Source organism: Podarcis tiliguerta (genome assembly GCF_965153285.1).
Source record: "Podarcis tiliguerta genome assembly, chromosome: 4".
NCBI lineage: Eukaryota > Metazoa > Chordata > Lepidosauria > Squamata > Lacertidae > Podarcis > Podarcis tiliguerta.
This window is the reverse complement of record NC_139537.1, coordinates 53,980,192-54,005,043: the sequence shown is the minus strand read 5'-3', so window position 1 is coordinate 54,005,043 and position 24,852 is coordinate 53,980,192. Positions and strand designations below refer to the sequence as shown.

Genomic DNA, 24,852 nt, shown 5'->3' with positions numbered 1-24,852 from the left:
GCGCTCGGAGCCCCGCCTTCTAGGAGGCCGGGTGAGAGGGGGGCGGGGTCCAACGGGCGAAGCCGTTTCCATGGTGACAAGCCCGGACTGAATCATGTCGGATCTCGGCTCGGAAGAGATCGAAGAGGAGGCTGAGAATGATTTGGGGGTCAGTGTGCGGGGAGGGGGGGGGGAGGAGGAAGATGTAGGAAGGGATACGTGTGCAGGTTAATCGTTTGGGTCAGAAAAAAAAGCCCAAACGCACTTACTAGGAAGTAAGCCCCATTGAGCACAGTGGGACTTGCTTCTGAGTAAACATGCCCAGGTAAGACCATTTTCTGAATGAACTCCCCACCCTCTTGAGTGGAGAACTTGTGAAGTAAAGAAAGAGGGTTTTTTTTTGCAGAGAGTTTCATGCACGTTTGCATTATGGTAGAAACAGTTTGGGAAAGGTAAAACACCAGTTTCCATGAAGCAAAAAGTGGAACTTTTTATCATTATTATTACTGGGAGTTTGATTCAGAATCTGATCCGCAATATGGAGACACACTCTGGTGCCTCACCCCATGTTTTCAGAAATTATTGTCTTTTAGTCCTTTACTTTGTCCAGCCATTGCGAAAGCCTCTGCATCCAAATTGTGTGGATGCACAGGAACCTTAGGCAAACGCTTGATTTACATGATTTATTTAAAATAGAGGAAATGACATGGTGAATTACGGAATTTGAGATTTTACAAAGCATTCCAGAGAGAAAGCTGTTGACTTTTAAGCTCTTGCCTAAGGTGCTTACTTGGTAGAAATCAATATAGAAATAATTTAAAAACAATAATTGTATGGCTAGAAGAAATACTATGCATAGAATGCTGCACCGACAGAAGAGTCTATACAACAACGTCTTAAAATTATTCATATTAAAACAAAAAAGAAAACTATTTTCAGGGTATCTATTAAGGACACACGCCATTTCACCTGCAGTTGAACTTAATAGGACTTACTTCTGAGTACACATGCATAGATAGGATTGCACAGACCGACAAAGAAAGAGATATTTGCAGTATATAATACTTTGTATTCACCTTGTTTTTTATGAGGAGAAGCCATAGCTAAGTGCATGCAGCAGGTCCTGGATTTAGGCCCCCAACACCTCCAGTTTGAAACTAGAGAGCTGCTGCTATTCAGTTTCCAGATGAGTGGATGTGTTTGTTTGTTGTAATAAAAACAAGAAAGAGTCTTGTGCTAGCTTAAAAACAAACAAATTTATTATAGCATAATATTAGTCATCATTGAGGTAATACTGGATTAATGGTCTGACTTTGTAAAAGGCAGCTTGCTTTGTTGGATGACCAGATGCAAAAGAGGACAGAGGTCCTTTCTCTTTAATAATTGTGTAGAAGGGAATGCTGCACATAGTTTACATGACAAGCTACAGTTAAAATTACTGCAAAACCTGCATATACCTGCTGAAATCCTCTCTTCTCCTACACAACTACTAAGTGTGAAGGAGCTCTTTCCTCTTGCTTTCAGCTACCCTATTCCTCTCTTTATACACAAAAGATATAAGTAGACTTAAGTCATGCTGACTCCTCTGTTTTAGCCGAATGACAACTATCTGATCTCATTCAAGTAGGAATATGAAGGAGAACGCAATGAAGCTGGTGAACGGCATGGGCAGGGAAAGGCCAGATTACCCAATGGTGATACCTATGAAGGACAATATGCAAATGGTAGAAGAAGTGGACAGGTATGACTTATTTTGAAAAGCATTTGCCCATTCTCTATACTAATATCTTAGCCTATAACCCAAACACACTTTGCTGTGGGGTGGGGCTAGACTGGGGAGAGAGACTCCCGCCTATGAAGTCACACCAGTATCACTCTGATATGGTGGAGCTCTCCACTCAAGTCACCAAATGGGTGGAGTGACACCTCAAAACAGAATATTCCAGGGGCAGGAATTGGACTCAGCTAGTTTCTCAAGGTGGCCCTACTACCAACATTTGACAGGATCAAGACCAATTCAGGCCTAACTGCTATGCCAGCTCCAGACTGTTACAGCAGTTTGTTTGCTCCCCTGCCTTTTTGTGAGTGTCAGGGCTGCAGATGCCCCTGTGATTCTGTCGTTGCCCAGCTGGAGTTTGGATTGTCTTGAAACTCATTTTATACTTCTTATGTAGTGGCATCATCCACACACAAGAAGGTAATGTTAGCATATTTGCAGAAATATTTCTTTAAAAGTAGGGGGAAAAGTTCTAAGTAGAGCAGGGACCCCAAACCATCCAATGGGGACTGAGCATGCTCAGTAGACATGTAATGCTGACTGATGGGGGAACGAGGGCAGTTGCAGTTTCTGCTTGTTTAGTGTATAATTGCCATTTTCATAATATATATGCTTTAGTAAAACAACCAGAGCATGAACAAGAAGTTTCTATAATGTATATGTTTCAGGGATTGTACAGATTCAAGAATGGTGCACGCTACATAGGAGAATATTTTGAGAATAAAAAACATGGCAAAGGAATCTTTTATTATCCAGATGGATCCCGATATGATGGTAAATTGTATTTTCTCTGTTCGGATTTAAATGTGAGGATTTTGATGACTAGTGAAGTGTACCCATTCATGATCAGCTCCTGCTTGTGAGCTTCCCATATGCATCTAGCTGGCTATTGTGAGAATGCTGGATTAGATAGGCCTTCGGCCTGATCCAGCAGGGCTCTTCCTAAGTACTTAAGATAACATGAAAGATATAGTGGGTGAATAGAGAATTGCCACAGTGGGTCCACTCAATATGTGAGTTGGCTGGGGCACAATGGTGGGTGTGAAAGCACAGCGACACAACGTATGGTCTTGCGTGAGTGCCAAATGCAGATTAGCAGAACCAGGATGTTGCCTCGCTGTGCCAACAATAACTGCTATGATTAGATGCTGGCTCAAGTGCAATCGGCAAAGCTGCTATGTGAAACAAAGAATGAGTAGAGTGAGTGACTGGGGATGCTGAATCAGCTTCGCAGAACCCTAAAAGCTTTACTTATGGAGCAAGTAAACAATAAGGAGAAGAGTAAACACAATGTGTGGTGGTCAGGCTTCCCTTTATAGAAAAGATATGAGATTTACATTGTGAACATGGAAATTGTGGTGAGCAGAGTGAGAACTTACCGTTTTGATGCAACTTTGCACACATAATATTTGAAATAATCTCTCCTAATGAACATATATGTAGCTTCTTTATAACACCAGACTATTGTGTGTCTAGCTAGTAGAATGTATATTGGTCACACTCTTATCCAGGACATTTGTATTTATGTAATCAGTTACTCCATTTATACTGCCTTATCACAGTACAGGATTATTTTAGTTCAGTTTGCTTTAGATTTCTCAATTGTATTCAGTAATATTTGTGTTTTTAAGAAAATCATTATATAAATACTGAACACTTTCCACCATGATAACAAATGTATTATTTGTAATCAAGCCAAATATTAAGTATTCTGGCTTATAAAGAAATGGATACAAAATAGTGCATATGTTTCTATTGTATTCATTGCAGGAGAGTGGGTGGAGGACCAAAGACATGGAAATGGCATTTACTACTATGTAAATGGAGACACATACGATGGAGAGTGGTTCAATCACTACAGGTTGTTCGACTGAAACTTTAGGTTTCTTTTACATTTTTGAGTGAATGATAAATTCTGGTGGGATCTGAAACAAATGTGTAGTGTATCCTCACCTCTTAGGAGCCCTCTTGTTCAGGGATTCTAGCCAGCTTCGAACAGGAGCCTTGTAGTGTTGTCTAGGGTTTCAGGGAGACAAAGGGGTACTTCTGTCCCTGCCTCCACTTCACATCCCAAGATCTTCTTCTGCTGTGCTACATAATGCTAGAGCACTGAGGTTTGGGGCTGACTGACAGTCCTGAACCTAAGCATTTTATTGCTGTATGTCAGGCGTGCTTTCTGGGGAATGTGAAAGTGAAAACGTACCCTTTTCCCTCTTCTTCCTCCCACAATGTCCCCAAACAGTACAGTGAGGAGAGTTTTTTAGTCTTTTGGCAGTTATCCTTGGCAGTGGGGTTTAAATTTGGTGCTGAATCCAAGAATTGGTTCCATACAAAATACTGGAAGAATTTGGGATTTAATGTAGCTGTGATTTGTCAGCTTCCTGCTCCTGTTTTACAGGAGAATACACAAGTTCTCTCTCCAGACAATGAGATTAGTTGCTCTAGTGTTTTCTTCTCTTTCTTTTTATTCTCTCAAACCTGAAAGCTCCAAATTTGGCTTGTTGTTTCCCCTAGAAATCAATTCAATAATCAATTTAAATTGGTTATTTAAATCACTTTGATTTAAGGGCAGGTCCACACCTCGGCTTGTTTTTCTGCTTTTCCCTGAGAAAATTTGCAGTGTCCTGCTGAATCATACAAAACAGCAACTGAGTTATCTGCAGATTGCTGTTTGTTCCGATTCAGCAGTAAAGAGTGGGTTTTCTGGGGGAAAGCTGCAGAGCAAATACAAAACCATTGGGACCTGTGCCTTGAAAGTATAGGACAAGCGGAAAATGGAAGCAGAAGTTTCAATGAGCACTTAATCCAGGCATGTCCAAAGCCCGTTACGGGGGCCTAATCTGGCCCCTGTGGCAGTTTATTTCCTGGGGTAAAATCCCCCCAAAACCTCAATCAACAACTTCAATCCTTAAAAAAGGTCAACAACCTTGGTTGGCCCTCACACATGTTCACTTCATCAAATCCGGCCCTCTGTGAAAAAAGTTTGGGCACCCCTGGAATCAGTACAGCCTGTGACAATCGGAGGAAGATAACTTTGGTGTCCATAATCAAGATGTGAGGTTTCCACCTGTTTAATGTGAAACTGTTCTTTGTCTCTCCATAGGCATGGGCAAGGTACATATCTGTATGCATTAACTGGCTCTAAATATGTTGGCACCTGGGCAAATGGACAACAAGAAGGAGCTGCTGAACTTATTCACCTAAACCATAGATACCAGGGGAAGTTTGTGAATAAAAATGTATGTATTGTATTGATCTGTTGAGATTTTTGATGTTATCTTTCATTATCTTTCAAAAACATTTATTTATTTGAACATTGAACATATTGGACATTTATTTATTATTGTTTAATTTTATTTAACTGAAAAGATTTATATGCTGCTTAATTGACAAAAACCTCTTAAAGTTTTGTGTAGAATAATATAAATTAATCATTAAAATACCAAATGAAATCAGTTCTTAAAACCAATGGAAGTATAATATAAATATAAACAAATGGGGTAGGCAGTGTGCGGGCTGAAATCGGTTTTAACAATCTCCACTTTTTGAAATATGGCAACTCTTTATTATAGAGTGATGCGGCATTAAGTTACAACAGCAGAAAACTGTTGGTATGGAAATGGGTTTTCCGATGGAGCCCCTGGGGTCACCCAGCCTGACACCTGCGATGCCAAAACCATCACCATGGAATCGGGTTGTGCGATGGGGACCCAGGGGTCACCTAGCCTTGCAGGACCCCTGGAGCCTGATCAAACAACACCTTTCCATAACAATGGTTACGGTCTCACTGGGGTCAGGCTGTCGTGACCCCTGGGGACCCATCACACCCCCGTTTCCATAGCGAAGGTTCTGGACTTGCAGGTGTATGACTGAGTGATCCCTGGTACCCCATCGCACAACCCGTTTCCAGAGCGATGCTCCCATTTCCATAGCAATGATTCCGGCCTTGCAGAGGTCGGCCTGGAACGATGATGCACAACCCGTTTCCTGAGGGGTGATCCTGAGCTCGCAAGGTTCAGGCTGTTTGAACCCTGGGTCTGCAACGTACAACCTATTTCCATAGCGACAGTCCCATTTCCATAGCAACGGTTCATGACTGACAGGCTGACCCTCGGGACTCCGTCAGAAAACCCGTTCCTCGAGTGATGGTCCCCAGCTCTCAAGGGTCAGGCTCGGAGACCCTTGGGTCCCCAACCTAAAACCTGTTTCCATAGCGACGGTCCCGTTTCCATAGTGATGGTTCCTGCCTCGCAGGGGTCAGGCTTGGTAAACCCAGGGCCTGGGCGGGCAGAGCGGTTCCTGAGCGAAGGTCATGAGCTCGCAAAGGTCAGGCTGGGTGACCTGTGCTGCCACAATGTAAAACCCGTTTCCATAGGGACGAATCCATTTCCATAGCGACAGTCCTGTTTCCATAGCGACGGTCCCTGCCTCACAGGGGTCAAGCTGGGTGACCCTCGGGACACAGTCACAAAACCCGTTCCCTGAGTGATGGTCCTGAGCTGGGAAGTGTCAGGCTCGGAAACTCTTGGGTCCCCAACCCGTTTGCATAGTGACAGTCATGTTTCCATAGCAATGGTTCCTGCAACACAGGGGTCAGGCTGGTTAACCCTCGGGACTCCGTTTCCATAGCGATAGTTTCGTTTCCAAAGCAACGGTTCCTGCTTCTCAGGGGTCAGGCTGGGTGACCCTCAGGACTCCGTCAGAAAACCTGTTCCCTGAGGGATGGTCCTAAGCTCGCAAGGATCTGGCTTGGAGACCCTTGGGTGTCCGACCCGTTTCCATAGCGACAGTCCGGTTTCCATAGCAACGGTTCCTGCCTCACAGGTGTCAGGCTGGGTGACCCTCGGGACTTCGTCAGAAAACCTGTTCCCCGAGTGATGGTCCCGAGCTTGCAAAGGTCAGGCTTGGAGACCCTTGGGTCCCCAACCTAAAACCTGTTTCTACAGCAACGGTCCTGTTTCCATAGCAATGGTACCTGCCTCGCAGCAGTCAAGCGGGGTAGACCCAGGGACGCGGTTGAATAACCTGTTCCCTGAGTGATTGTCCTGAGCTCGCAAGGGTCTGGCTGGGAGACCCCTGGGTCCTCAACCTAGAACTTGTTTCCATAGCGACGAACCCATTTCCATAGCGACAGTCCCGTTTCCATAGCGATGGTCCCTGCCTCACAGGGGTCAGGCTGGGTGATGCTCGGGACCGTCACAGAGCCCGTTCCCCGAGTGATGGTCCCCAGCTCGCAAGGGTCAGGTTCAGAGATACTTGGGTCCCCAACCTATAACCCATTTCCATAGCGACAAACCTGTTTCCATAGCGACTGTCCCATTTCCATAGCGATAGTCCTGTTTCCATAGCGATGGTCCCCGCCTCAAGTGGTCAGGCTGGGTGATGCTCCGTCACAGAGCCCATTCCACAGCTCGCAAGGGTCAGGTTCAGAGACCCTTGGGTCCCCAATCTAGAACCCATTTCCATAGCGATGAACCTGTTTCTATAGTGACTGTCCCGTTTCTATTGCGATGGGGTCAGGCTGGGTGACGCTCGTGACTCCATCACAGAGCCCCCCCGAGTGATGGTCCCCAGCTCGCAGGGGTCAGGTTCATAGACCCTTGAGTCCCAAACTGGAACCCATTTCCATAGCAATGGTCGCGTTTCCATAGCGACTGTCCTGTTTCCATAGCAATGGTCCTGTTCCCATAGCTATGGTTCCTGCCTCGCAGCAGTCAGGCTGGGTGGACCCAGGGGCCTGGTCATATAACCCATTCCCTGAGTGATTGTCCTGAGATCACAAGGGTCTGGCTGTGAGACTGGGGTCCTCAACTAGAACCCGTTTCCATAGTGATAGTCCTGTTTCCATAGCAACGGCCCCAGCCTCTCAGGGGTCAGGCTGTGTGACCCTATCCTCGAGTGATGGTCCCTAGCTCGCAAGGGTCAGGCTCGGAGACCCTTGGGTCCCCAACCTAAAACCCATTTCCATAGCAATGGTCCCATTTACATAGCGACTGTCCTGTTTCCATAGCAACGGTCCCTGCCTCACTGGGGTCAGGCTGGGTGACGCTCGGGACTCCATCACAAAACCCGTACCCCAAGTGATGGTCCCCAGCTCGCAAGGGTCAGGCTCGGAGACGCTTGGGTCCCCAACCTAGAACCTGTTTCCATAGCGACTGTCCTGTTTCCATAGCGACGGTCCCTGCCTCTCTGGGGTTAAGCTGGCTGACGCTCAGGACTCCATCAGAAAACCCGTTCCCTGAGTGATGGTCCCCAGCTCGCAAGGGTCAGGCTCGGGGACCCTTGTGTCCCCAACCTAAAACGCATTTCCATAGCAACGGTCTTGTTTCCATAGCGACAGTTCCTGCCTCGCACAGAGCCCCCCTGAGTGATGGTCCCCAGCTCGCAGGGGTCAGGTTCATAGACCCTTGAGTCCCAAACTGGAACCCATTTCCATAGCGATGAACCTGTTTCCATAGTGACAGTCCCGTTTCCATAGCGATGGTCCCTGCCACACTGGGGTCAGGCTGGGTGACGCTCAGGACTCCATCACAAAACCCGTACCTCGAGTGATGGTCCCCAGCTTGCAAGGGTCAGGCTCGGAGACCCTTGGGTCCCCAATCTAAAACCCGTTTCCATAGCGATGAACCTGTTTCCATAGCGACTGTCCGGTTTCCGTAGCGATGGTCCCTGCATCACAGGGGCCAGGCTGGGTGACACTCGGGACCCCGTCACAGAACCCGTTCCCCAAGAGATGGTCCCCAGGTCGCAAGAGTCAGGCTCGGAGACCCTTGGGTCCCCGACCCATTTCCATAGCGATGGTCCCTGCCTCACAGGGGTCAGGCTGGGAGACGCTTGGGACTCCGTGACAGAGCCCGTTCCCTGAGTGATGATCCCCAGCTCGCAAGGGTCAGGTTCAGAGACCCTTGAGTCCCCAACCTAGAACACGTTTCCATAGCGATGAACCTGTTTCCATAGCGATAGTTCTGTTTCCATAGCGATGGTCCCTGCCTCACTGGGGTCAGGCTGGGTGATGCTCGGGACTCCGTCATGGAACGCCTTCCCCAAGTGATGGTCCCCAGCTCGCAAGGGTCAGGCTCGGAGACTTGGGTCCCCAACCTAGAACCCGTTTCCATAGCGACGGTACTGTTTCCATAGCAACGGTCCCTGCCTCACTGGGGTCAGGCTGGGTGACGCTCGGGACTCCATCACAAAACCCGTTCCCCGAGTGATGGTCCCCAGCTCGCAAGGGTCAGGCTCGGAGACTATTGGGTACCCAACCTAGAACTTGTCTCCATAGCGACTGTCCTGTTTCCATACCGACAGTCCCTGCCTCACTGGGGTTAAGCTGGGTGACGCTCAGGACTCCATCAGAAAACCCGTTCCTTGAGTGATGGTCCCCAGCTCGCAAGGGTCAGGCTCGGAGACCCTTGTGTCCCCAACCTAAAACACATTTCCATAGCAACGGTCCCGTTTCCATAGCGACGGTTCCTGCCTTGCAGCAGTCAGGCTGCGTGGACCCACGTAACCTGTTCCCTGAGTGATTGTACTGAGCTCGCAAGGTTCTGGCTGGGAGACCCTTGGGTCCTCAACCTAGAACCCGTTTCCGTAGTGACGAACCCGTTTCCATAGCGATAGTCCCGTTTCCATAGCGATGGTCTGTGCCTCAAGGGGTCAGGCTGGGTGACGCTCGGGACTCTGTCAAAGAGCCCGTACCCCGAGTGATGGTCCCCAGCTCGCAAGGGTCAGGTTCAGAGACCCTTGAGTCCACAACCTAGAACCCGTTTCCATAGCGATGAACCTGTTTCCATAGCGACAGTCCTGTTTCCAGAGCAGTGGTCCCTGCCTCACTGGGGTCAGGCTGGGTGACGCTCGGGACTCCGTCACTGAATGTGTTCCCCAAGTGAGGGTCCCCAGCTCGCAAGGGTCAGGCTCGGAGACTCTTGGGTCCCCAACCTAGAACCCGTTTCCATAGCGACAGTACTATTTCCATAGTGGTTCCTGCCTCTCAGGGGTCAGGCTGGGTGACCGTTGGGACTCCGTCACAAAACCCGTTCCTCGAGTGATAGTCCCCAGCTCGCAAGTGTCAGGCTCGGAGATCCTTGGGTCCCCAACCTAAAACCCATTTCCATAGCAACGGTCCTATTTCCATAGCGACTGTCCTGTATCCATAGCGACGGTCCCTGCCTCACTGGGGCCAGGCTGGGTAACCCTCAGGACTCCGTCACAAAACCCGTTCCCCGAGTGATGGTTCCCAGCTCGCAAGGGTCAGGTTCGGAGACCCTTGGGTCCCCAACCTAGAACCCGTTTCCATAGCGACGAACATGTTTCCATAGCGACTGTCCTGTTTCCATTGCGATGGTCCCTGCATCACAGGGGTCAGGCTGGGTGACGCTCGGGACTCCGTCACAGAGCCCCCCTGAGTGATGGTCCCCAGCTCGCAGGGGTCAGGTTCATAGACCCTTGGGTCCCCAACCTAGCACCCATTTCCATAGCGATGAACCTGTTTCCATAGCGACAGTCCCGTTTCCATAGCGATGGTCCCTGCCACACTGGGGTCAGGCTGGGTGACGCTCAGGACTCCATCACAAAACCCGTACCTCGAGTGATGGTCCCCAGCTTGCAAGGGTCAGGCTCGGGGACCCTTGGGTCTCCAATCTAGAACCCGTTTCCATAGCGATGAACCTGTTTTCATAGCGACTGTCCGGTTTCCATAGCAATGGTCCTTGCCTCACTGGGGTCAGGCTGGGTGACGCTCAGGACTCCATCACAAAACCCGTACCTCGAGTGATGGTCCCCAGCTTGCAAGGGTCAGGCTCGGAGACCCTTGGGTCTCCAATCTAGAACCCGTTTCCATAGTGATGAACCTGTTTCCATAGCGACTGTCCGGTTTCCATAGCAATGGTCCCTCCCTCACTGGGGTCAGGCTGGGTGACGCTCGGGACCCCGTCACAGAACCCGTTCCCCAAGAGATGGTCCCCAGGTCGCAAGAGTCAGGCTCGGAGACCCTTGGGTCCCCGACCCGTTTCCATAGCGACAGTCCCATTTCCATAGCGATGGTCCCTGCCTCACAGGGGTCAGGCTGGGAGACGCTCGGGACTCCGTGACAGAGCCCGTGACAGAACTCCGTGACAGAGCCCGTTCCCCGAGTGATGATCCCCAGCTCGCAAGGGTCAGGTTCAGAGACCCTTGAGTCCCCAATCTAGAACCAGTTTCCATAGCGACCGTCCTGTTTCCATAGCGATGGTCCCTGCCTCACTGGGGTCAGGCTGGGTGATGCTCGGGACTCCGTCACGGAACGCGATCCCCAAGTGATGGTCCCCAGCTCGCAAGGGTCAGGCCCGGAGACTTGGGTCCCCAACCTAGAACCCGTTTCCATAGCGACGGTGCTGTTTCCATAGTGACGGACCCTGCCTCTCAGGGGTCAGGCTGGGTGACCCTTGGGACTCCGTCACAAAACCCGTTCCTCGAGTGATAGTCCCCAGCTCGCAAGGGTCAGGCTCGGAGATCCTTGGGTCCCCAACCAAAAACCCATTTCCATAGCAACGGTTCCATTTCCATAGCGACTGCCCTGCTTCCATAGGGACGGTCCCTGCCTCACTGGGGTCAGGCTGGGTGACGCTTAGGACTCCGTGACAGAGCCCGTTCCCCGAGTGATGGTCCCCAGCTCGTAAGGGTCAGGTTCAGAGACCCTTGAGTCCCCAACCTAGAACCCATTTCCATAGCGATGAACCTGTTTCCATAGCGACTGTCCTGTTTCCATAGCAACGGTCCTGTTCCCATAGCTATGGTTCCTGCCTCGCAGCAGTCAGGCTGGGTGGACCCAGGGGCCTGGTCGTATAACCCATTCCCTGAGTGATTGTCCTGAGATCACAAGGGTCTGGCTGGGAGACCCTTGGGTTCTCAACCTAGAACCCGTTTCCATAGCGACGAACCCGTTTCCATAGCGATAGTCCCGTTTCCATAGCAGTGGTCCCCGCCTCAAGGCGTCAGGCTGGGTGATGCTCGGTACTCCGTCACAGAGCCCATTCCCCGAGTGATGGTCCACAGCTCGCAAGGGTCAGGCTCGGAGACTTTTGGGTCCCCAACCCAGAACCCGTTTCCATAGCGATGAACCTGTTTCCATAGCGACTGTCCGGTTTCCATAGCAATGGTCCCTGCGTCACAGGGGCCAGGCTGGGTGACGCTCGGGACCCCGTCACATAACCTGTTCCCCAAGAGATGGTCCCCAGCTCGCAAGAGTCAGGCTCGGAGACCCTTGGGTCCCCGACCCATTTCCATAGCGACGGTCCCTGCCTCACAGGGGTTAGGCTGGGTGACGCTCGGGACTCTGTCACAAACCCATTATTTGAGTGATGGTCCCGAGCTCACAAGGGTCTAGCTCGGAGATTCTTAGGTCCCTGCCCTGTTTCCATAGCGACAGTCCCATTTCCATAGCGAAGGTTCCTGCCTCACAGGGGTCAGGCTGGGTGACCCCTGTGGCCTGGTCGCACAGCCTGTTTCCTGAGCCCAGAGGTCACAAGGGTCTTGGTCGGAGACCCTTGGGTCCTCACTCCATTTCCATAGTGGTTCCTGCCTTGCAGGGGTCTTGCTGGGTGACCCCTGGGTGACAAAACCTGTTCCGCGAGTGATGGTCCCCAGCTTGCAAGGGTCAGGCTTGCATCCGTTTCCATAGCTACAGTCCCATTTCCATAGCAACGGTTCCTGCCTCGTAGGGGTTAGGCTGGGTGACCTTTGGGACTCCGTCACAAAACCCATCCCCTGAGTTATGGTTCCGAGCTCGCAAGGGTCAGCCTGGGAGACCCTTGGGTCCCAACCTGTTTCTATAGCACTGTCCTGTTTCCATAGTGATGGTCCCTCCCTCCCAGGGGTCAGGCTGGGTAACCGCTGTGTGACCTGTGCGGCTCCAACCTGCATCCTGTTTCCATAGGGACAGTCCTGTTTCCATAGTGACAGTTCCTGCCTAGTAGGGATCAGTCTTGATCACCGGTTTCCCGAGTGGTGGTCCTGAGCTCCCAAGGATCAGGCTCAGTGACCCTTGGGTCCCCAACCTACAACCAGTTTCCATAGCGATGGTCTGGTTTCCATAGCAATGGTTCTTACCTCGCAGTGGTCATGCTGGGTGACTCTTGGGACTCCATCACAAAACCCCAGTGATGGTCCTCAGCTTGCAAGTGTCCCCAACATACAAATTACAACATACAACTTGTTTACATAGCAATGGTCCTGTTTCCATAGCGACGGTCTCTGCCTCTCAGTGATCAGTAGCCTCAGTGCTCTGCCTCTCAGTAACCCTTCGCAGGCGTAGGCTGGGTGACCTGTGCAGCCACAACACACAACCCATTTCCATAGCGATGGTCCCATTTCCATAGTAACAGTTCTTGCCTTGCAGGGGTCAGGCTGGTTGACACTTGGGACCCCTTCGCACAACTCGTTTCCCGAGTGACGGTCCTGAGCTCACGGGTCAAGCTGCGTGACCTGTCCGGCCGCGATGTATAACGTGTTTCCATAGCAACAGTCCTGTTTCCATAGTACGGTTCCTGCCACGTAGGGGTCAGACTGGGTCACTCTGTATCCCGTCACACATCCCGTTTCCCGAGTGGTAGACCTGAGCTCGAAGGGGTCTGGCTGGGTGACCTGTCGGACCCTAACATATAACCCGTTTCCTTAGTGAAAGTATTGTTTCCATAGTGATCGTTCATCCCTCACAGGGGTCATGCTGGGTGACTCCTGTGGCACCGTCTCACAACCTGTTTCCCGAGCGGAGGTCATGAGCTTGCTGGATGACCTTGGGTCCCCAACCTAGCACCTGTTTCCATAGCAACGACCCTGTTTCCATAGCGACAGTTTCTTTTTCATAGGGGTCAGGCTGGGTGGCCCTTGGGACTCCATCACACAACCCGTTTCCTGAGCGAAGGTCCTGAGCTCGCTGAGGTCATGCTGGGTCATGCTTGGGTCCCCAGCCTATAACCCATTTCCATAGCGACGGTGCCATTTCCATCACAACAGTTCCTGTCTTGTAGGGGTCAGGCTGGTTGACCCCTGGTCCACCGTCGCACAACCCACTTCCTGAGTGAAGGTCCTGAGATTGCAGAGGTCAGGCTGGGTGACCCCCGGGTCGCCAACATACAACCTGTTTCCATAGCAATTTTCCCGTTTCCATAGCGATGGCTTTGGCATTGCAGGGGTCAGGCTTGGTGACTCCTATGGCTCTGTCGCACAATCTGTTTCCTGAGCGATGGTCCTGAGCTCGCAGGGTTCAGTTTGAGTGACCCTTGGTTACCCAAAGTACAACCCATTTCTATAGTGACAGTCCCATTTCCATGTGACCCCTCCTGCATTGAAGGGGTCAGGGTGCATGACCCCTGGGATCCCGTTGTACAACCCATTTCCTGAGTTACGGTTCTGGCCTTCCAGGGATCAGGCTGGGTGACCCCTGGGCCCCATCACAGAATCGGTTTCTTGAGTGATTTTTACAGCTTCACAGGGTTACCTCTGTTTCCAATGGGGCCCCAGGGGTCACCCAGCCTAACCCCTGTGAGGTCGGAATCGTCGCTATGGAAACGGGGGTTCAATGGGGCCCCAGGGCTGACCCAGCCTGATCCCTCCGAGGCAGATAAGACACCAGGAACTTCTGGAGGTGCTGAAAAGCAGAGGCCCAATATCTAGATGGTAGCCAGATGTTCAACTAAAACTATACATCTGCAGAATCCTTGAAATTGAAGCAGTACTATGATAACTCCCTGCCATATTCCCACCAGACACTGCACCATCACCCAATAATTAGGCTGGAAGGTATTTTTTTTTAATCCCCCAAACCCATACGTAATAGTCTTGATATCCAGGATCTCCAGTGTTCACCCAGAAGCAAAGCCTCAGGTAAGCAAGTTTGTTTCATTTACTTTTGTCTGGAGGTGATTCCATCTGTCCACATGCAGCTCCTGAAGAGGCTTGGATTGCTCTGAGAATGTGTGCTTTTATTTTGGTAAATGGTATATACATTTTTGAACAGCTACAGCAAGAACAACTAAGTGCCTATGGAACCTTATGGTTCATCACACTGATAATGGCATAAGCATTAAGGAATGGAGTTATATACATGAGTCTGGTAAAAAAACACAGGTTCAGATGGAAATGAAATGCAAATAATGTTGTTTGTGATAATTATGCTAAATAAGAACAGCCACTTTTAGATCAATAGTCTTGAGAGGCTGTGATGTTCTGTCACTGGTTTCTGAATATTGGGTGTTTGGTTTCTGATGTTAAATTTCTGTCCCTTTTTTACATGAAGAGTGATCTGTTTTTCTTATGTTAGACGGCAGAAAGACATCACTGATAGATGCCATTGTGGCGTTTGCCTCCTAGGATGCGTCAAGGAAAGAGTTAAAAGGCGTGTGATGTGATTGGCCAGTGAGAATGCAAGGGGGGAACAAAAGATAGAGTGGGAGGTTTTGAAAGTCAGTTGAGGTTTGGGAGTTGGGAGTTGAGGCTTGGGTGTTGGAGAAGGAAAAGGGAGGCTTAGATGTGGGTTGGCAGAGTTGTATTGTGAGAGGGTGAGAGGAATTGTTAGGTTGAGTCAGATAGATAGTTGGGAATAATTCAGTTTGGAGTTGTTAGGAACTAAGATTAGGAAACTGACAAGAGAAAAATAAACCGAGACCATACACTTGTTCCCGCATTTAAAAATAAACTTGATTATTTGTTTATGTTAACAACTGTCTGGACTCCGTGTGTCCCCGTGAGAAGCGGGGTGGTGGCAGCGAAGAAAGCAGTCGCAGTGGTGGCACAGGGTCAATAGACCGTGAAACGTCCGGGGCCCCTGTGTGATCGCCACAGCCATGTATGCTGAAGAATACAGTTTAGGATTTGATATTGTCAAAATAATACTAATTTTTGTTTGTTTTTTCCTACAGCCATTGGGTGCTGGGAAGTATATATTTGATATGGGATGTGAACAACATGGCGAATACATCCACGAGGTAAACACTACAAATGGTAACAACTGGAGAACCCATTCATTATATATCTTAGAACTAATGAGTGACCGAACAATAGCCTGATTGAGAAATAGGACCTTTGCCGTACATCTAAGTGCAAGAGTAACAATTCTACTTGCTTGCAATGCTCAATTCATATAGGCTTGCATTCACCAGATGAGAAGGATAGATTCTCTATTCTTGCAGCCGGTTGCTGTTAGCAATCCCGGGGGTGCTTCCAAATGGCTGTTTGTTGAGCATTCGTTCAGATTTGTTCACATCTATTTTCTTACCATACTTTCTGCAGTAAGATAAACAGCCACTAGATGGTGGTAGCATATAACGGCTGCACATATTAGGATGCACAAAGAAATCAGAATAAACCCCCATGGATTCCACACAGTGCCTGCTTGCTATCCCCCCAACTCCTTTTGCTATGTTCACATAAACACTGGGGTCATCATAAGAAATATCTAATGATAGTAAGACTTTGGCACCTGTACTTTCCAGCATGACTGGACTTTTGTTCAGTGAGTGTTGTGAATGCTCAGCCTCCAGAATGAGGACCAGCTTCTTGATATAAGTGTATTCCTGTTATTGACACCTGACATGAATGACTCTCATAAGCTTGCTGTTTAGCTTTCAATGAATAGAGTATTATTCTTTTGAAAAAAATGATTGAATACTGCCTTTAAAATCTGTAACTCAAATCTGAATATTAATATTTTTTATTAAGTAGTAAACTGTGAATTATTAGTATTCACATCTGCAAAAGTTGTTGAATTCAAGATCTGATATTAATGTTCTTGCCCCTTATTTCTGTCCTGCAAAATAGGCAATGGCCTTCTGTACAGGGCTATGGGGAGGAATCTGCCTTTGTCAAAGCATATTACAAACTATGGCTCCAGTTTTCCTAAACTGAAACATTCATTTAAAAATGTATTCTACCCTCTTGTGAATCTTGTGCTGCAAGCCTCACTTATTCAATGAATGCGCGTTTCATTATTTTCAACAAATTTGTGGTTTTTTTGTTCTTCTGCAAATGGAAGCTTTTGACTTTGTATAGTGGAATTCATAGTTCACTTTGATTCCTTTTCCACAACTTGCTTAGCTCATGCAAACCAAAAGCAAGAGAAGAGGCAGCAAAGAACTGCCTTCTGTGCAGAACTATGAGAAGCAACCAATCATTGAAGCCTTTATCTTCAAGCAGCCTAGTACAACAGAGGTGCCCTCTGGCTTTGAAATGGAGTGTTACTGCATGGTTTGCTTGCATGTGACATAAGTTAGAAAGGCATTTGAGGGTATGGGGGGCAGAAATTAATCCTTTAGAGCATTGGTTGATATTATATACCTATAATGTGCATTTTAATATATATATATTAATACAACTACTTATTCTTGCAATCTCTCGCAGACTTTTATTATTAAGGGCACTATTCCGTTTGCGTACCCTGCAATATTGGGGGAAATAATTCTTTGTGCCCTAGAGTTTCCAGGTAGCAACATGGATATATTGTTAGGTTATAGTGAACGTCTGGAGCAGTGCAGTAGCATGGGGGGGGTGGTGGCAAGGAAGACTGATTGGGTGGGCTCACTGCTGGGATGGCCAACAGCATGCATACCTAAATATTCCTGGTCCTTTGGGAAGAATGTTTGAGAGGCTGTGCAATAAAGAGACGTTAAAGGGATTCTTATCTGCACTTCTCATATAGCACTTACAAATGTACTGCTATGTCTTATTATTAACGTTCGTTTTATTTCTATACCTCCTTATAGTTTCAAGAAAAAAAATTCATAGCTGTTTACAACCTACATCAAAACATCAAATAAAACATAACTGAAGAAGGTTTAATATAAAGTATACATTCAAAGGAACATAATTAACATAATTAACATGACTAAAATATTATCTTAAACATTTCAAAAGAAAGCATTATTAAATGAAATCAAATATAAAATGCACATCTGAAACAGTATAACTAACAAGAGAATAAAACATTATCATAAGCATAGAACATGCTGGTGCTCTTAGGTTCAATGACTAAGAGACAGCTAAGATAGTCTTACAAATCATACAAATGAAGATGTTGATAAATCTTAAGGGCTGCCTTGGATGTAATGGCAAGTCATAGCTTCCTTCTGTATGTACCTGCATAAGCCTCAAACTTCTCCCTGCCACAAGGATGTGCTCAAAAGCTGTCACTACAAAACTAATCACAATTTGCTATTACATCCAATAGCAGCGGATGGTGTGGCAGAGCTGCCCTGCAAGCACCAGAGTTGCAGCAAATTACCTGGCTGGTGGAGAGGGTGGCAGCAAGGTTAGGGCTATGCAGACACACCGATGGAAGTGCTGGATTGGCTCCACCAGTGTGTCCATGCAGCCCTGCCACACCCCAGCACTGTCCAGGTAAGCTGCAGCTACATCAGTGTTGTAAGGGAAGCTCTTCTCCACTGCACCAGCTTCTACTGACATCCAAACTTGGTTCTGTTAGAAAAGGATCTAAACCATAGTTTCAGGTGTATTTGGGAACAATACCACTCAGTCTTTACCTCGATAAGACACGTTTGCACCATCATACATAGGAAAATAGCTAACATGTAACAAGTAAACCTATGCTGGTCAACCTGGCCAGATGGGTGGGGTATAAATACAGTTGTACGTTGGACCCCGAACGCCTTGAGACTCGAACATTCTGGCTCCTGAACGCCGCAAACCCAGAAGTGAGTCTTCCAGCTTGCAAATGTTCTTTGGAAGCCAAATATCAAGGGTGGCTTTCGCGGCTTCTGCTTGAGTACAGGAAGCTCCTGCAGCCAATCGGAAGCCTCGCCTTGGTTGTCGAACGTTTTTGGAAGTCGAACAGACTTCCGGAACGGATTCCGTTCGAGAACCAAGGTATGACTGTAATAAAATTATTATTAGTACTAGTAGTACTGTGGGCATCAGCCAAGTGTCTCTGGGGAGTGTATCCTGCAACCAGGGTGCCTGTGCCACAAAGCTCTGATTTCTAGTCATTGCAGCAAGATGGCAGCAATTAGAGAAGGGCCTCTCAGAACAGCTGTTTAAAAGCTGGCATGTGTTGTAGCGAATGTCTATAACAGAGGCTGGATCAGGATTCCTTCTGGATCACTTTGATGGGGCATTGGAGCAACCAAAGCTGTTAACAAAGACTGTGGTGTTGATGTGGGCCTGTGTATTGTTGCAGGTTGAAAGAAGGGTGTGTGTGTGTGTGTGTTTATAATGAAACAGAAATATGTTATGAGTTATAGGACTGGTCATTTCCTTTTTCATTCAAATCTGTATCCTGGATATTCATCTGATCTTCAGGAAAAACCAGAGGAAGAAGAGGAAGAAGAAGTTATGGCTCCATCTATTCCAAAATGGAAAGCATCAAAAATTACTGCCCTAACACTCTGGGCACCTGAAGAACCACCTCCCCCTCCTCCAGCAGTAGAGGTTGCACTAGTTGAAGAACCAACACCTCCAGGTTTGTATTTTGCTGCAGGATCAACCCTTTATTCACTAAAGTGGTCCATCTACTACATTCATTTCAATGGGTCTCACCTTTTGCAACATTAGCACATTTTGCAACATTAGTGAGATGTAATGTTTTATGATACTGCACTATGCAGGAATTTCTAAATAAAATTAGGTCCAGGAGCATGGAGGGTATATCCCACCACTCAGTTTGGAATGTGCTGCGTGATAATATCTGTGCATGGAGAAATTCAGAGATTGTTTGACCCGCATAGGTGATTGGAACTTTCTTAGATATAGGGGACGTCAATGTGATCTCCTGTGTGGCATGGCAACAGAGGTGTACAAAACATGCACACAGATTGAGGATATATTCAAATATGGGGGGGGGGGGGAATCAATAATAAAGCCCTGTTAACTCTATAGCCAAGGCAGAATGATGTTTTCACTCAAGAGCCATATTCTCTTATGGCTATATGCTGGTGATGGGTGGATCCAAAGGAAAGTGGGGTTCCTCACACGCTCTCTTTCGTGCCCACACATGCCCACACACATCTGTTAGCATACATTCATGTACATACACAAAATTCATATAGGTCGCACACATACATATTCATGCATATACACATTCACTTGCTGGTAAATAAACTTTTTAAAAAAGCCTCCCATTGTGACAATGACTGGCTTTCTCAAGCTTTATTGCCATGCAGGAAGCAGGTATTTGAGGAAGGGGGACGGTTGCCACATGAGGAGAGGGTTCCTTGCTGTGACTCCCCCACCCCCCTAAAATCTCCCTCCCCCATAGTGTGACTATGGCACTTGGGGGGGGGGGAACTATCCCATGGGAAGGTTGGTTAAATTCCAAAGGCCTGGGTAAACAGAAGGGTTTTTATCTTGTCCCAAAATGAGGCTGATGGGGAGAAAAACCAAAAATAATTTAGAAAAGCTTGATATGGGAAGGAAGTTGATGATGACGACCATCGTAGGACCAGAATGTTGCCTCAATAACTTGTAACCTAAATGAAGCTAAGAAGCAGGGCAGCAATGCTTTTGTTCTTCTAACATTTTATTTTTTCTTTCTGTTTTCCACGTCAGCTGATGACACTGCAACTGAAGTTCCTTCTGACACTACTGAGCAACCTGCAGAGGCAACAGAGCCCACTGAAGAGACATCTCCTCCTAAAGAGGCTGAGGAAGAAGATGAGACAGCTAAAGAAGAGCAAGGTGAGGGCTAGTGCAGGGGTCAGCAAACTTTTTCAGCAGGGTCCACTCTCCACTTTTTCACCACTGTCCCGCAGACCTGGGGAGGAGGGCTGGACTTTATTTTGAGGGGGGGGGGGAGAACAAATAACTATGCCCCACAAATAACCCAGAGATGCATTTTAAATAAAAGCACACATTTCTACTCATGTAAAAACATGCTGATTCCCAGACCGTCCACGGGCTGGATTTAGAAGGCGATTGGGCTGGATCCTGCCCCCAGGCCTTACTTTGCCTACCCATGGGATAGACAGAAGGTGCAGTGAGTGATTAAGCTGCTCCCTTGCTTAGACGGGATATTGGCATCCTATTTTTTCCTTGTACCTAGAGGTGTACTGTCCTTGTACATAGAGATTCCATTTTGTTATCATGGGCAATAAAGTTGACAAAAAATGTTCTTTGTGGAAACAGACACATGGATAACAACGTAAAGACATAGCTACGTCTAACCCAGCAAGGCTTTGCAAGGGTTACCTGCTTGCAAAGTCACACAATCTAGTCCACAGTGCTCCACTGCAGTACAGTGCTGCAAAAAAAAATGCTATAAAGCCCAGCCGGCTCCCTCTGTCCAAGGCTACAGGAAGGTGGTAGAGGGAGGCTCCCATCCTTTTCTGTCCCATTGGCATCAATGGGAGGAAAAGTCACTACATCAGCTCCTGTTCAACCACAAAGCTGCACTTAGGATGGGGCATAAGACGCCTTGGCCAGCTTTATGATTCTGGTCTGGTGGTTTTTTAATTCTGTGTTTCTATAGTGTGAGTTACAAGCCTGATATTTCAGAAATAAATAATCATCCCTGTTGTACTTCTTTCCCTCCATTTCTTTTTTTGCCACAGCTGCAGTCATAGCAGAAGAAAAAGAGGAGGAACTTGAGGCCCAGGACTAAAGGAAAGAAGTGACAAATGTTGCATACAAAGAAATGAAGCTCAATCCAGTCAAGGTTAAGTCCTGTTAGTTTTAATTGAGGTATACTCACATGCTCAACTCTCCCATTGAAACCAGTGGGACTTAAAAGTAGTTGATTTTGATGGGATTGTGCCCATACTCCTTTGGCAGTGCACTTATTATCTGAACTGCTTCTTTCATATTTCAAGGGGCAGCAATAGTCTCACTGCTGTGGCAAGGGGCAAAAGTCTGCCCTTCCTTCAGCACTCACTTGTGCTCCTCTTCTATCCTGTCTCCCTGCCATCAAATGGGTGGTGGTGGTGCAGAAATGTTCTTTTTAAATTGAAATGTCTTCGAATAAAATATAAGTTTGGTTGTTCTTGAATCTATGGTTTCTGGGGTGTGGTTTTTTAAAATTATTATTAAATACAGAATATAGCCGAACCAAGTTAGACTGTGGGCATTTTGCTTTTGCTTTTCTGTAATGGAAAAGAAAACCTGCATGGACTAGATTGTACTTTTGACTTAAAACTGTTCTCTTCCACGTTTGATCCTATGTTAGCAACAGTGATGTTTTCATACACATAGGTGGTGTAAATGTTAAGCTACAATTTAGCGCTATACAAATGATGCTGAGTGACCCTGGCAAACAGACACCTCCTTCTCCCTGGTGCATTTCTTCCTCCCTGTGGAGGAAATAAGAAGCTTTAAGGCTGCAGTGAGGAAGAAGTGCAGGTGGCTAGATTGGGGGGACCAAGGGAGCAGAAGACATCTGTGGCGTTCGTACGGAGCCCCCGGTCGTCTCACGGACTATTGACCTGTACACCACTAATCTGCTGTCACCAACCAGGTCCTCCCTGGTAAAACACTTAGTCTCAGTCAGTTTCTTAAGTTAACAAGTCTCTAACTCTTCTACCTCCCCTCACACAAGAACCAACTGCACTAACTGTCTCTCTGTTTCCAGCTGTCTGCCAACTGCTTTCCCAACTGCCTTTCCCAACCCCCCTAACCCAAACATTGGGCTAAGCTCCTTTTATAAACAGGTAGGCTCTGGCTTTTCTATTGGTCTACCTATTAACTCTTTCTCCCCTCCTGTACAGACATTTTCAAACGAACTGGCAAATGCCACAACATTTCATCTGGTCCCTCCTCAAACCTGGCAGCACCTTGGGCATGCCCAGACACTTGGATGCCAACCACTAAATCAATAAAGCTTGGATCCCCCCTTTACCTCCACTAAAAACACATACAGTTTTCCTTTGGAACTGCCCTGTTAGCTGTAATAGGGTACTCAGAAATAAATGACGACTGACTCATGTACTACATTTTTATCAGGGGAAAAAATAAAAATAACAAAAAATACACATGATAAATACAAATATATCTTTTAAAAACATGTTGATACAAAACATGCTACGCTGAGCTGCCAATAGATTTCTGCAGATTGGCTGCAATGAGCCAGGTGTATTCCAAATGAGGTTTTCAAACAGTTATGTCAAGTGCCTTCATTTTTGTTTTGGTCCACTAGATGTCATCCTAGATTTGCTATACAAGCACTCTCAAATTGCAGATTTAAGAACAAATATTCAGACCTCTGTCAGCACCTGGTGTCATCATTCCAAAGTCAACAAAGTTACCCACAAGCTTTTATGGTGCCTCAGGACTATAGATCAGACTGCTTGTCCTCAGCATTTTAATCTACTTTCATGCAATGGCTCATGGCTCCAAATCCTGATTTCATTCAGGCCAAGTGTGGCAGCCACTTCCGGCAGCTGAGTTTGAATGTAGTGAAAGGGCAGGCAATTGTTAGTTATTTAATTCATTATTGTATCTTTATACTCCCAGGGAGAGACACTTGTGGGATTTTCTGCCTTGGGTGTGTGCCATTTTCTGTTCTATCTCTGGCAGCCAAATGAGGCCATAGCCAGCCCTGAGGCCATAGTCTGCTTCTCAGAAATGATGTATAAAGCACATGTGAGATACTCGCTTGTAGGGTTTTCCAGAAGAACATGATTATAAAACCCCAAAGAAGATGCATGCTTTGTTGAGAGAAAGCGCAGGGCCCTTACAGAGGAGGCACTGTGTAGATATTTTGGCAGTTCTCTCTGACCTGACCAGGGTTGAAAAAACCAGCAGCAGAGCAGAAACCTCTTTACTGATATTCTAAGGCACTTCCAGACAGTCACAATTTTGTGAGTGGGATTCAAGAGCATATCAGCAAACTCATGTTATGCAACAAAAGTAAACTTGGAACTCTTGAGCAGCAAACCTGCTTTAAAAAATTGGACTTTTTGCAGAAAGAAAATTAATAGGGGAATGGACTGAAAAGTGTGGGGTTGTTTGATGCAGCATTGTATAACCTTCCTACAAACAAATCAGAATGAATCCCAGTAAACAGGTCATCTGGGAGCAGCCCTAGGCAGATTAAAAAAAGAAAGAAACAGAGATAGACAGCTTTCCCCCAGAGGGTGACATGAGAAAGGTGTTGTTGAAGACTAAAATGGGGAACCTCCCATCAGCCCCAGCCAGCCTGGCCAGTGGTTTGGGATGATGGGAATTGTAGTCTAGCAACATTTGAAGGCTTACAGGTTTTCCACCCTAGTCTAAGAACTTGAGAGAGGCTCAGTTGCCCATAATGTGTACACACATTCCATTATTGCCTTCAGTAAATTGGTTTTGGAGGGTTTTTTAGTGTTTCGAAAACCTGCACAAGCTTATTTTACCATTGGCAAGTACTGCTTACTGCCAGCTGGGGGAGAATGGAGGTTGCAGATCAGCATTGGGCAGGATCCTTAGTCTAAGTGGACAGGGGATAGCCTGCCTCCAAAGGATCTGGTTATCCCCTTAAAGGGATCCAGGAAGAGGTGCTTTTGTCTGGATACCCAAGACAGGGGGCTGATGGGCCATAGCACCCCCAAAATGGTGACCTTGGAGGGGTTGCCTTGATTTAATGCACATCACAGGGCAATCCTTAACCTTGGTTAACACAACCAAATAATGAACTGGGCTGGTTGACTCAGGATACATACCCAATGCTTATGCCAAAACCTGCAGACATCTGTAATCAATAAATTTGCGGCCTATTTAAATCCCAGTTGGTTGTTTTGTGGTTATTGCAACTTTATTATGCCTTGACCCCACTGCCCATGACTCCATTGTGTCTGGACCTGCAACAGTGGATAAAATAGGTGTGTGGATCAAGGGCACTTAAGTCTTTTAAAAGCAAACAATCATATGCTAGACCCAATCCACACTATACTCCAAAGTGACTGTTAGCCAGGAGCTGTCCTGAACGCCTCCCATCTGCTGTTGTGATAGAGCAAGAAAGGGAGAGGAAGACTAGGAGAAGATGGAATTTTGTCAGCAGAAGACATGCTGTCTATAGCATGTGTTTGTGTGCAGAGTGCTTCATCTTAGAATTTAAGTGAGGACAGAATCTAAAGTAGTCGTCATGATTTTATCACACAAATGCTAACTCAGGAAATCACTGGCAGATATGGAACTGAAATGTGAACTTG

General features: G+C 47.2%; 1 protein-coding gene across 1 annotated transcript; it reads left to right on the top strand.

Moving 5' to 3' along the window:
- Window positions 1-11: 11 nt before the first annotated feature.
- On the top strand, window positions 12-21,719 carry RSPH1 (radial spoke head component 1). The gene is made up of 9 exons (XM_083437401.1): window positions 12-148; window positions 1,607-1,720; window positions 2,425-2,530; window positions 3,527-3,617; window positions 4,860-4,995; window positions 15,649-15,714; window positions 19,040-19,199; window positions 20,285-20,413; window positions 21,286-21,719. The coding sequence occupies exons 1-9, from the start codon at window positions 95-97 to the stop codon at window positions 21,333-21,335; spliced, it is 906 nt and encodes a 301-aa protein (XP_083293527.1). The 5' UTR covers window positions 12-94; the 3' UTR covers window positions 21,336-21,719.
- Window positions 21,720-24,852: the final 3,133 nt, after the last annotated feature.

What these genes read in the sequence shown, in the direction of transcription:
- RSPH1 (XM_083437401.1), top strand. Translation starts at nt 95, where the DNA reads ATGTCGGATCTCGGCTCGGAAGAGATCGAAGAGGAGGCTGAGAATGAT. An exon ending in GGAAGTTTGTGAATAAAAAT is followed by an intron (nt 4,996 to 15,648) that starts GTATGTATTGTA and finishes TTTTTCCTACAG; the next exon opens with CCATTGGGTGCTGGGAAGTA. An exon ending in GACAGCTAAAGAAGAGCAAG is followed by an intron (nt 20,414 to 21,285) that starts GTGAGGGCTAGT and finishes TTTTTGCCACAG; the next exon opens with CTGCAGTCATAGCAGAAGAA.